This window comes from Belonocnema kinseyi, chromosome 4, assembly GCF_010883055.1.
Source record: "Belonocnema kinseyi isolate 2016_QV_RU_SX_M_011 chromosome 4, B_treatae_v1, whole genome shotgun sequence".
NCBI lineage: Eukaryota > Metazoa > Arthropoda > Insecta > Hymenoptera > Cynipidae > Belonocnema > Belonocnema kinseyi.
Window position 1 is genome coordinate 130,790,662 of NC_046660.1, and position 13,635 is coordinate 130,804,296.

Sequence of the window (13,635 nt, forward strand, 5' to 3'; positions counted from 1 at the left end):
ACCATAAACCAAGGAAAATTTCATAAATTTCCGAAAATGTATATGTGTTCCAGACTGAATTTTGGGTGATTTGTGGTAAGGTACCATATTTAGCTGTAAAATTACTATAAATGACAGAAAATTTCGGGAAATTTGTAGATATAAATTATCATAAATTATCCCTAAAGTTACCGTAAATCATTCTTTCTTTATTCGAAATTTAATAAGGCTGAACTCGTGACTGTATTTCGAGACATTTTTGTTCGAAAATTGGTATTTTTGATTGAAAATTGAAACGTTCTTGGTAAAAAATAAAATTTGTTTGCGGGAAAGTTCTTTTTGAGTAGACAATTAATTCTTTTGTTTGAAAATCAATCTTTTTTCATTAAAGATTTAACTACTCTTTAACAAACTCATCTGTTATATCAGGGAATTTCCTAATACTTATTGTTGAAAATTTAATGTTTTTGACTAAATACTGAACTACAGTAAAACTCTTCTATAGCGTCCATTTTGGGGCTGACGGTAGGTGGAACCTTATTTATTATAGCCGCAGAACCTACGCACCCCGCGCAGCTCCTATTACTCCAGCCAACGGCGCGGCGTGAATTCTCGGAAGGGCTATAAAATCTTCTTGATTGATTGATTGATTTTTGTCTTGTATCTCAAAAATACGTCTGGCATAATTTACTATTTAAAAAATATTTTATAGCTGAACTATTCTGCAAATCAAAGTGTTGTATCTGCCTGATTTTAAAAGAATTATATCTTATGTTATGCCTCAAATTCGTCAGGATCGACAGAAGTATTACCCACTTCAAATAGATATAAGTATATGTATATTTTAGAAGAAGAGGTTACAGGGTGACCTGCACAAGCGGGCTATGATAACTTCCTGAACTGACCCGAAAGGGAGATTATTATAGAATTGTATCGATTAGCGCTTTCACAACCTTCTAGTAGTCATGCAAGCTACAAGAAACACATGCGCAGATGCATGCTAAAGACCGGTGTACATTGTATTGATTATTATTGACGTGGGTTAAAAGTATTTTATAGAGAGTATTATTATTATTATTATTATTATCATTATTATTATTATATCGCTTATAACCAGGATACATAACACTTATTTGAAATACTTTTAGAAAATATTGTTCTTCGACTGAAAATTAATTTAGTTAAATATTCAATTATTTGTTCGAAAAATCGTCTTTTTTGGTCGATAATTAATCTTCTTAACTGAGAATTCATCTTTTACTTTGAAAGTTCTACTGTTTGGTATAAAATTCATGTGTGACCGTCCGCGAAGAAAGAGACCTTACGGGCCAAAAATCGATTTTTATGTTTTCACACCAATCGACAGTTGTTGAGTTGCTCTTTCATTTGCAAAAATCAGAAATTTTTTATGTTGATTACTTTTTTTGTTATTAAGTTGCAAACATAGGCATGATAAACGTAGTCGGAGACCAAACGAAAGGATTACGAAATTCAGCTCCACTACTTACCATTGTAGCTGTTATGCGCTGTGTCCGTGAGATCCACTGACTCACGGATATGAGCGCCTAAATATGTAGTGGTAAGTGGTGGTGGTGCTTTTTGTTGACGCCTCCCCCACTAATCAAATGCCTGCTTGCGGATTCGGCTACTATCGCCCGTACTGTAAAATTCAGCTTTTGCGCGTAAGGCCCCTTTCTTCGCAGACGGTTACATATGTTTTTGTTAAAATTGCAACTAATCTGTCGAAAATTCCATTTTTTTGGTTGAATATTAATTTTTGAACTAAGAAATGAACTATCCTATTTCTCATTTGAATTTGATATTTTTGATTGAATCTTGACCTTTTTTAGTAACAAAATTGAACTATTTATATAAAAGACAATGCATTCTGTTCAAAATTCGCGTTTTGGTTAGAAAAATAGTAATTCTAATTTTTTCTAATTTCTGATTCCCCACTGCCCAGTGAGAAAATAACAGTGCGTGCCCGAGTAAAAACATTTCATCTTGAGTTCTACTTGGTTCGTCTCGAGTTCATCTCCAAGACGACTATGTATCGCTGGCGGCCAGGGGCGGTACTTAGTACTCGAAAACGTAAGTTTTGAGTTTATGACTAAGGTTCACGATGGGTTTTGAAGACAATTCGGGGTGGACTTGTCTTCAGACGAGAAGTTTCATTGTAAATCTTCAGACCAGACAAGGTGACCTTGTCTTAACCTGAATCCGCCTACAGTACAATATATGGTACACTTCACAGGTAAAATGAAAATCGCGTTTCCCGCCAACGGCAGGGCCTGTGATTTCCATGAATCAAGTAGCTACGCTGGGGCCAAACAGTTGACATCTGTTAAGGTTAAGGAAAAGGACATCTGTGCATTAAATTACAATTTTGCGACCGATAGAACTTGCAATTTCTCAATAAATAATTTGCTTATTTAATATTCGGCACCTGTAAGTCTAAAACCTACAGGCATTTTCAGGTTTGCCATCCAAAGAAAATAATTATTGCAGTCAAACAAAATCAATAATGCATAAAAACAAATACAATGGAGATAAATAATTTAAATATTCTGTAAAATTTATAGCAGATTACAGATGACAGTCGGAGAAATTGAGAGCCTTTTGTTGCCGATGTCCTTGAGTTCGGCTTGAAGATGAAAACTTTCGATTTAAGACCAAAAATAAAGTCTTGCTCGCGGCCAGGGGTGAGACATACAAAAACTGCTTGGCTATATCTTGGCTATGTCGTGGATGCAGACTTAGCCAAGACGAATTGTTTTTACTCGGGTGTACACTATAATTAAAGTTTGTACGTGTTGCTGGAGGTTTTTTGAAATGCTCTGAAAGACGAAGATATGACTTAAAATTTCAGTGAAGTGCCGTTTATCACTATAGTAAATTTACTGTGTAACTTAATCAATCCCACAGTTCTTAACCCACAAAATTTTAAAAGCATATAAAACATTGGAAGCTTATACATTTTATGTAGCTGTTTTGTGGCGAAGGTGAAGTGCAAGGAGTTTAATTATAATTTTCTGCTACTGAGTACATTTATTATAACATTAATCTATTTTCAGTTATAAGTTCGGTTTTTAGTTATTATTTGCAATCAATATAAACATTAACATTAAGTAATATTTCTGTGAAGCATGGAATTTGTTATAAAATTTAATTGTTGATATAAAATGCGATAGCAACTTATGAAGATTTTGAGATTAAGATTAAATTTCACAATTCAAGAGGGAACTGCTCGCAGTAAAAATTTATAAAAAAGAAATAGGATGAAAAAATGAAAAGCTATTTTTCATTTCACTTTTGCTTCGAATAGTTTACTGTTTTTTTACGAAAAATTTTACAAATTTGCATGAAATTTTTGTGAAATTTGTAAGGGAAATTTCACTAATTATCAATTTATTTTAAACACGGAATATCTTTTTTTATTGAGAAAAATGAGAAAAAGCTTAACCTTCGTGAAATTTTTGTAGCAACAGTTTAAAGATATCACCTGATATCACATAAATGATCTAATCTTGCGACCAGTTCGCTTTTTTGTTCTGACATTTATTCCTCACTTAAAAATCTCAACAAGTTTCCATCGCATTTTACATCAGCAATGAAATTTGATAACAAAAATGATAACAACTTCCATGCTTCGCAGGGATATTACTTAATCTTGAGGTTTATATTAATAGCAAATAAAAACTCATAATGAAAAATATACTAATATTATACTAATCTCAATCAGAAGCAGAAAAGTATCATTAAACTCCTTGCACGTCACCTTTACCAAAAAAAAACAGCTTCATAAAATGAATAATCTTCCAAACTTTGATATGCTTTCAAATATTTCATGGTTTAAGAACTGTGCGATTGAATAAATTATCATAATAAATTCACTACAGTAAACGACCACTCTATACTGATTGAGATCTTCATTATTCATAGCATACTGGTCACAATTTACGATCATTAGGATGCATCGAATCTACAGATCTCTCGAAAATTCTAAAATATGCACACTCTGTAACTTCAAAAAACAAAAACAATTTTAAAAACCTCCACAAACACGAACACAAAGTTCTTTGGTAGTATTCTTCACTCTCCTTAAGCTTGCATAACATTATGAGGTGGTAGTAGAGGAGAAACCCTGACTCGCATTACCGAGTTCAATTTTCGATTGGATCATTATTTCCAACAGTGATCCAAATATACTTGCGCATGTTTAAACTGAACGGCGCGCATTGGCTCTAGTCCCCGTGCCTATTTAAATTTAAACACAGACGCGCACTATAGAAATCAACGTCACCAAAATCCAAGAAAGCACAGACTAAGGCTGCTGCGTGAGGAACATTGACTTCAAATACTCTACTACTGAAGAACGGAAAATCGTGTAACGTTCCATTACTGTCTAACACACTGATGTCTCGTGTCACACGTGTGTAGCAATCGAAAACGAAAATTGTTGCAATCGAAATCGACCATATCGTTTAGAGATCTCAAATTATAATTTATTGTTCTCTTGGTACCTGACATGTAATAATCAAAGGTTCTCATGTAATATGTATTATTCTGTGCTAGGACGTACTTCAGTGAAAACACACAAGATTATCTTTCACGTAGAACTTCACTGTATGGTTAAAAAACTTAGTGAACTGTATTATATGCTAAAAGTTAATAAACACATTTAGCGCAACAATCAATAAAGTTTTAAAAGTTAAAGTTCGCTTCGCGACATACTGCCGGCCTTAAATAAATTATGTTAAAAAAATGTCATACGTCAATCGGAAGCGGCGAAATATTTTTTATTCCGCTATCAAAAACACCGCTTTCAGTATTAACCTTAACTACTCTCACAATTCCGTCATCACCGGGGATCACTTCCAGAATCCTACGTAAAGCCCATCACAAGGTCGGTAAATTGTAGTCTTTTCATGTGACTAGAGCACTTACTTGAACAATTTCTGGATCTCCAGTGTATTTTCCGATAATTTCTATCCTCAGGATGAATCAGAAAATTCATATACATCTTTTCAATGCCAGCACTTAACAAAAATACATGCAGTCAAGTAGTAGGATCAATCCAAAAATCCATTCTTGAATTGTAGGACCCGCCATTACCGCAACGTTGAGTGAAACTCCTCAATTTGATTCTGCAGAAGCATCAAATACAAATCTCAGCTTGGTCGTGAGATTCGATTTTTTTAATACCGCATGACAAATACTGCTCTTCGATAATTTCTTCTAATTTCCATAATTGTTCCACCTGAACGCTGAGATAAATTGGATGAAAATTGGTAAAGATTTAAAAAGTTGTTGACTCTTCCTATTACAATCCATCCGTACTTTGTACTTTTTAGGGATGTGGGTGGTAAGGCGAGTGGGATTTTGTTCCTGTATAAAAGCTTATACCTAGAGTAGCTTCGCTCCTATAAGGGCGCCAATATTTCCAGGTTTGTCAAAATTAGGATCTGAAAGCTTTATATTTTAAGGAATCTTCAAAGCATCTTTATTTATAGGAAGGGTAAGATGATTACTTGCGAATTGAGGAAGTATTAAGAAAGATCATTTTTCTGAATATTCATTATACTTTGATTAGAATTTTGCAACAAAGAATTCAGCACTTTCTATTTCCTGAGCATTCACAAGTATGATGACGACGATTACAGACTGCACAATTCCCAGACTTTCAGTCAATTATCAAATGATGTTATTTAAGAAAATTGAAGCCGAGTTCTTACTTTTTTGCAACTTGAGTTCTTTCATTTATTGATAATTTAGAAAATTCCTCAAAATTCTGAATAAAATGATTACCTCTATAATTAAAACAAGTCATATGTGACTGCGTGTTTATAAAGGACTTTTATCAACTTTTTCTATCATTATTTGATTTTTGCTTCAAGCTTTCGGTATGTTTGGGTCATCATGTATCATTGCGGTAATTGTATCTCCAAAGCTTAACCAGTTTTGTTGAGCATTGAGCTCAGCCTCCAGCTGTGTTACGCGAGAGAACTGTCGAGCTAGCTTGTATCCCTGATCATTATTCGAATCAGTGACCAACGGGCAAAGCAGGCGGACATTAATAATTTTTATAGCTAGTGCACAGTATTTATAATAATTATTTTCAAACTCTGTACGTTCTGTCTCACAGATTGGTCCTGGAACCAGTAATTCAAGGCCCATTTGCGCTTGATCATATTGATCACTAGTCTCTTCGATCTTTTTCTAACGAAATTGAATTTCTTCTACACTTATTGCATCTTGCGTTTCATTATAAAAACCTTTTTCTCACCAGTTTTTTAATTTAGTTAATCGAGTTGAAGAATTGGTGTGAGTTTGTCGAAAACTTTCTTTTCCGTTAGTAGTCATGATAAATCGAAATACATACAATTGATAAGTGTAAAAAATAATACCTTTCTTATAATACAAATATAGATGACCTTAGGCGACCGATGTTGTATATATTGTAAAAAACTTTTGCGGCTTAGCGGCCATAAATATTATTTGTTATAAGTCCAGCTCATTTGTCAACGTTTCGGACTGGTACCAGTACCTCTTCAAGACTCTACAAAGCGCGATACAGATGTTAGATCGTGAATAGTTGTTTAAAAGCGAAATAACAAATAACATACCCTGTTTGGACCAAAGTAAAAAATTGCAAATAAATTAAAAAATGTGAGGCAAGGTTCGAACACTGAAGTGTTTACATCTATCCCTAGAATGGAAGATGGGTCTATGTAGGTTATTTTATTTAATTTTTCTGAAATATAGTTATGAAGGAGGTTAAAATTGTAGAGATATTTGTGAAGTATTACCTTGATTTTAGAATTAAGATCTTTTTCGGTTTCCATAATAGAGGATATAACTTCGAAACTGCAATAGAAAAATTGTTTCAAATGTGGTATTGGCAAATTTTTTCTAGCTGTTAATATTCTTTTTAGAGATGTTCGTAAGAAAATTTGGTTTCAGTTATTTTTTTGAAATCCATTTTTTAATAATTCAAGTTTTGTGTTAAAGTAAAGCAAGGACCAACGCAATGATGCGTGGTCTTACGGTTTTTTAAGGTTATCTACTGAGATGAAAATATGTTGGAAGGAGTAGGTTACTGCAGTCACGTGATACTGACGATCACGTGTTCGCAAGCACGACATTTCCTCAATTCAAATCAAATAAAATTTTTGATGTAAATAAATAGTGCATTTAAGTTTTGTTAGACCATTTTTGATAAGCTTTGCTTGGTAAAAATTAAATTATGATACAAAGTGCTCAAGTCTTGGGCGTCTGTACGTAAATTAACTAATTTTTTGTGACATTTTATGTGAATCATTTCAAAAATTTTTCTTTTAGTTTTATTTGTTTCCATTGCTAAAATAATGGGAATGTTGTGACCAAAAGTGTGAAACATAGTGACGGCATATTTTCCTAAGGCTGTTTTAGTACAAAAGTTGTTTACATCTCTTTTATGCTCTTTTATTCTAATTGTGAGTTCCCTTTGAGTTCGACCTGTGTAGATCCATCCACATTGGTTACAAGGTAATTGGTAGACGACGTGTCTTTTATGGATTTTTTCTATGGGATCTTTTTTGAATTTGTGTAACTGCTGAAGTTTATTACCAGTTTTATAAACAAATTTTCTATAGCAGTTTCGAGGATATATCCTCTGTTATGAAAACCGAAAAAGAACTTAATTCTAAAATCAAAGTAATACTTTACAACAATCTCTACAATTTTGGCCTCCTTCATAACTATATTTTAGAAAAATTGAATAAAATAACCTACATAGACCCATCTTCCATTCTAGGCATAATGTAAAACTTCAATGTTCGAACCTTGTCTCACATTTTTTAATTTATTTGAAATCTTTAGACTTCAGTTCACACAGGGTATGCTATTTGTCATTTCGCTTTCAAACAACTATTCATGATCTAACCTCTGTATTGCTTCTTGCAGAATCTTGAAGAGGGACTGGTACCAGTCCGAAACGTTGACAAATGAGCTGGACTGAAAATTAATTATATTTCAGACCGCTAAACCGCATGAGTTTTTTTACCATTTATTATAATACGCTTACTTGACTCGTAGTGTTAAATCACTATTGCTATTACTTTCGCATAGTACCTCTATGATGATTTTTTTTGCGGTTGCATTGATCTCTGGATAACAGGGCTTTGTTAGATATTTGTTTTCCTAATTGCCAGACAACCAAATTGAAGGTTGATATTGATCAGGAAACAGATTGAATCTGCGTCACCTATGTTTTTCAAGATCTAAGCAGCACTTAACAGTTAACAGTTCCTAAATATCACAGTATCGGTGTTCATTTAAAGTTGATGGTTATTGGCACGTAAAGTTTTTGATAATCTTGGCAAATTTGCACCACTTTGCACTAGTTACAGGAAAAGCATTTTCAATTTCAAATAAGTATCCGGTTACAAGGGATCATGTCGACGCACTCAAGTTTAAAAATTTAAGACCCCATAGGGCGCAGCCGGCCTAAGAAGCGAGTAAAACACTATTTTGGATACCCCTCCTTCCACTGTCGGCCAAGCCGGGCGTCCTCCGATTTATTTCCTGACTCGAGGTGATGCGTCGTACGGCCCATCTCAGCCTGCCGTCAATCTTCATCCGGCTCATTTGTAACCCGTTTGACTCGTGAGGCCCACTGCGCCAGTTCGCTTCGTAAATTTAAAAGTGATTTTTTCAAGATATTTTCATTGCTAGCGTTTATTTTACTCAAAATAAACCTATTCTGTGTTAAATTTTATTGATTTCTTAAAACAAAAGTGATCTTCTGGACCTGGCCTCTCAGGCCGAGTGCACCTGATAAAGTTATATTAATAACTGGTCTCAGTTTTCCTATCTATTTTTCAGGGTTTCTATGTAAAATGTCCAGAGAAACGTCTGATTTATCCAACCACAATGATGCGAAAATAAGAAGCCTCCTCGAGGGTGATGCTGCTGATGATCTCTGCTTTGGTTGAGGATGTGGTCGAGAAAAGCGATATAGCTTCTGAGGACGAGGTAGGAGAACGTGCAGAGGACTCAGCAACTGAGGAGAAAGATGAAGGGATCTATGAGGAGGAGAAAAAAGAGGAGGACATATGCAATGATTTCTTTTTTGAAAAAAATAAACAGACAAGGTGGACCAAGAAGCCATCATCGACAGCTGCTCGGCAGTTACAACGTGACAAAATCATTGTACACCTTCTAGGTGTAAAAGGAGATCCTAAAAATGCCAGTATCATATTGCAATGTTAGGAAGGTTTCTTCAATATAGAAATGTTGGTATTGATTGCTAAATACATCAACCATTACATCGGATTAGTCGAAGATAAATTTGTCAGGGAATGTAATGCCAAGGAAACAGACGTAATTGAAATCAAGGAATTCATTGGTTTGTTGTACCTAGCTGGAAGTTACAGAGGGAATCGTCAGAGTCTGGAGGAACTATGGGGAACAGAAGAATTTGGGACTGAAACATTTGGCCTGGTGATGAGTATAAAACGGTTCAGGTTCCTAATGCGTTACATTCGTTTTGATGATCGTGCGAGTCGAGCACAACCGAAAGAATATCACCGACTTTGTCCAGTCCGTGAACTGTTGAGCGTTTTGTCCGTAACTGGCAAAATAACTACATCCCTGGAGAAAATGTTACTATTTATGAGATGTTGCAGGATTCCGTGGGAGTTGTCCATTTAGGCAGTATATACCCTCGAAACATACCAAGTATGGTATAAAGCTATTTGCTCTTGTTGATGCCAGAACGGTATACACCTACAATGTGGACATTTATGCAGGGAAACAACCTGAAGGGCCATTTCGTGTCAACAAAAAGCCAAGTGAAATTATGAAACGAATGACTGAGCCTCTTTGTCTGTCAGGGCGCAACGTAACCACTAACAGGGAGAGCTTAATACAGCAGCTTGTTTGGCTCCAACAATGGTAACACTTTGGTTTCATACTTTGTCTTATCAACATGTCTTTGAACAACTAGCTCGGCGAAGTCTGAATACAAGTGGAATGCCATCTCAGCTTCAAATCCGCTTGAAAAGGTTATTAACCCAAGAAATATGTGAAAAGTCCCCCTCACAACCTCCCAAAAGAAACAAAAGGTCACTGTCTCTAAATCAAACAAAAATCTCGCGTAAATCCTAATTTCCTAACTTCTTTAAATCCCTCGCAAAATTCTATCATAAAAAATTTAAAAAATATATAACCAAAAAAATCCAATTTTTATCAAATACAGGTTTCAAACTTTTCTCGGTAGAAGATACCGGTAGAATTCTTGTTGACGTCAGAAATCCTTATTCTAAATCCTGTTCAGCAGCATTCTCTTCCTTTCTTCATAAATCTAGGATGTAAATTTAATAATGATGATATTCACATGCGCCCCCGAGAATATCCTTGTTTGTGGCCGTTTTCGTGGGGCACTTTCAATAAACAAACCAGCTTAAATTCGAAAATTAAATTCTTTTAAATAAACAATCAATTTGAATTTTCCCTGTTAATCAGCAAAGAATGTCACCTAATGTCCTCATCCATGAGTGGGCTAATTAGTTGTTAATTCGGTTAGAACAATAGGCTCTAAAATAGGTACCAAACTCTCGCATGGTTCTTCCTACTGGATTAGATCGTGGATGCCGAAAACTAGAAACACAAGTTTTTACCTCCACTTTATGTAATGCACTCTTCTTTTGGAAATAATAACCGCTCATCTTTGTCCAACATGTCCGAATATTTGCATTTTTTATTGAATGGAATGTAAGAAATTTCGAGGAAAAGTCCTTAACCACGAAAATGTGCTTAGTCCCAGCCCTCGGTGTTGGAAGTGTACTGTAAAAATTGACTGCAATAAACGCGTTTGGCTTTGCCGGGATAATCGGTTGAAATTACCCTTTCATTCTTATATTCAGATCTTTTGCTTTTTGACATAAATAACTCGTTTTTATCCACATTTTGCCATCCTTTTTTAACCCTTTAAAGTACAGGGGTTTTCAATTTTCTTAACAGTTTCTTGTGTGTCTCCATGCCCTATGTCTTCATGAATTGAATCAATGATCGCGTCTCTAGCTCGTTTTGGAATCAACGCACGCTCTCTAGTTAGATTTTCAGATTTATGGAGAACTATTTGATTTCTGAAGCAATAACTATCAATTACGTTACCCTCTGATAAATCTTTATAGTTTTGACATATCTTTGCTATGCTTTTGAATGCTTGCCAAATTTTTAGTTAACCTGTATAATGCGTTACATTTTCTATTTATTGTATTTACTACTTTTTCCCTAGCTTTCGCTTTATTATCTAACTCAACTATTGCAAACATTTTCTTATCTGTTTTATCATTTTTGCCCTTGACGATCCTACTCACATAGTTTGCGGCTACATTATCCACTTCTTTAAGTGACTAATTTTAAATGATAAAATTTGGAATAACTTAGACCATCTCATTAAGCGACAATTATAAAACTGAGTTTTGAGTAAAATCGTAAGTGCTGTGTGGTGTGTATTAATTTTGAACTTTGTCCCAAGAAGATATTTTTGTAGCTTGATAGACCATAAATAATCGCCAACAATTATTATTCGATTATTGTATAGTTTATTGAATGTGTCATGAGACATCTACTTTTGTAGACGGTATTTCTGTAATCGATTTAATTTTGTCCTGATCTGGCCTAATGCACTATGGGGTCAGAATAAAACCCAGAAATTTTATTTCGCCCTTGGACCAACTCGACTTTAATTCAAGTTTACTTCCGCATCTCCTAGCCTTGTGAAAACGTTATCCAAGTGTTGAAGATATTCTTCAAATGACTCTGTCCTGATCAGGATGCCATCGATATAAAGAGTCAAAAGGCATTCTACAAAACTGATAGGGTCTACCCTCAAAAACGAATGCAGTATATTTCTACGATTCCCTTTTTAAAGAGAGCTGGGAAAACCTGACGTAAAATCCGTGCCGCTAAACGCTGTTTTGCCCTCTTATTTTGGTAAAACATAATTTATTTTCGCTGGTCCATCGTGCTTAGATTCTATTATATCATTTAAAAAACGTGCATCCAACCTTATTGCCAGTTCTATTATCCCTAACTTCTCTAGCTTCAAAAGTTAAAACCTAACCTTCGGTCTTTTTTCTATTGGCACTGGGTTGTTTCTTCTTATTGACGACTTTTTATTTTTAAATCGAATCTTGTGTTCGTCACCTTTTGTACACTTCGGCTCGTCTGAAAAATCCCTTTATGTTTTTTTATTACTTGTAGTAATTGCTTTTTCTTGTCATTTCACAGCTTTTATATTTTATTGACTGATTCTAGAATTTGCTCGTCATTTTGCGTTGACGATATTTGATCTTTTTTGTCCTTTTTCCCGATAGTAAAAACTTGTTTTATTTAATGAGAATTATCACCCACGTCATTATTTGTGTACACTGGTATTTTAAACTTTAAAATTTGACCTTCTTCCTCTCATTATATTTCATAATTTTGTTCTTGCTTCATTTCTAAAATTTTGTTTACACTTCTGTTCCTCGGTTTATTCCTGTTATTTGATTTACTCTTATTTGCGTAAGTTACTGGCTTTCTTTGTTCCGAAACACATCTTGCATTCCCCACATTATTCTCTGCTATTTCTATTACTTGAACTTCAGTTTGTGTCGTGATATCATCATTTTTGCAAAAGATTGATCTTCCGATTTGTTTTTTATTTACATAATTTTGTTCCCCGCACGAGTTTTTATTTTTTAATTCAAGTCTTATATCATTTATTGTTTCTTAAATTTTCTAAACGTATGTTATGATTTTGAAGTAAACTTGACAATCGATTCCGTGAAAATTTCATTGTTTATGATAACTATCTGCAAGAATATTTTATATCCACTTTATTGTTGGCACACCTGTCTTGGCCTAAAATAATATCGAAATTCAATTTCGAAACCACTAATAAAATAGATTCTATATCTTGTTTTCCAATATACCGATAGATAATACAGATAGACGGAGTATGGTGGGATTATGATAAAGAAAGGGAAGAGATAGTAAGAAATAAGGTGCAAAGGAACTAGGAGAGGAAGAAACAGGAGATGGAAAAATAAAAACTGGTAAAAAGAAAAAGAGACAAGAAAAGAAAGTAGGGAATGAATATTTAACAGGGAAAGATAAGAAAGAGAGGAAAGCATGAAAATAAGAATTAATAATAGAAGAGTAAATATGAGAGGAGAGGAGTGGAAGGTAGTAGGGGCTGATGTGAACAGTGATATCCAGGAGAAAGCAGAAGAGATGAAAGAAATGATTGAAAAAAATAAAGAAGTGATTAGTCTTAGAATAGGTGGAGATTTCGATGCGACAACAGGAGACAGAGGAGGAAAAGTATGAGGAGAAGAGAGAGGAATAAGCCCAAATGATAAGGTACCAAAAAGGGAGAGAAAAAAGTTCTTGAAGAGGTTGAAGGAGTTGGTATGGTTTATCTTAAACTGAAATATAAAGGGAGATGAGAAAGGAGAACATCTACGCTCAAGAGTGAAAGGGGAAAAGTAATTGAATATTTAATAGTGGATGATGAGGCTTACCTCAGCATTCACTATTACATTATTCAATAAATTATCAATAATTTTCAATCATTATCTCTTAAGAGAAGCTCAAGAAGCTAGGGGTAGGTGATTATATTAA

At 34.4% G+C, this 13,635-nt stretch overlaps 1 protein-coding gene across 1 annotated transcript; it reads left to right on the top strand.

Annotated features, from left to right (window-relative positions):
- Nucleotides 1-9,252: 9,252 nt before the first annotated feature.
- LOC117171101 lies at nt 9,253-9,919 on the top strand. Its single transcript, XM_033358154.1, has 2 exons — nt 9,253-9,565; nt 9,648-9,919. The coding sequence occupies exons 1-2, from the start codon at nt 9,253-9,255 to the stop codon at nt 9,917-9,919; spliced, it is 585 nt and encodes a 194-aa protein (XP_033214045.1).
- The last annotated feature ends 3,716 nt before the right edge of the window (nt 9,920-13,635 follow it).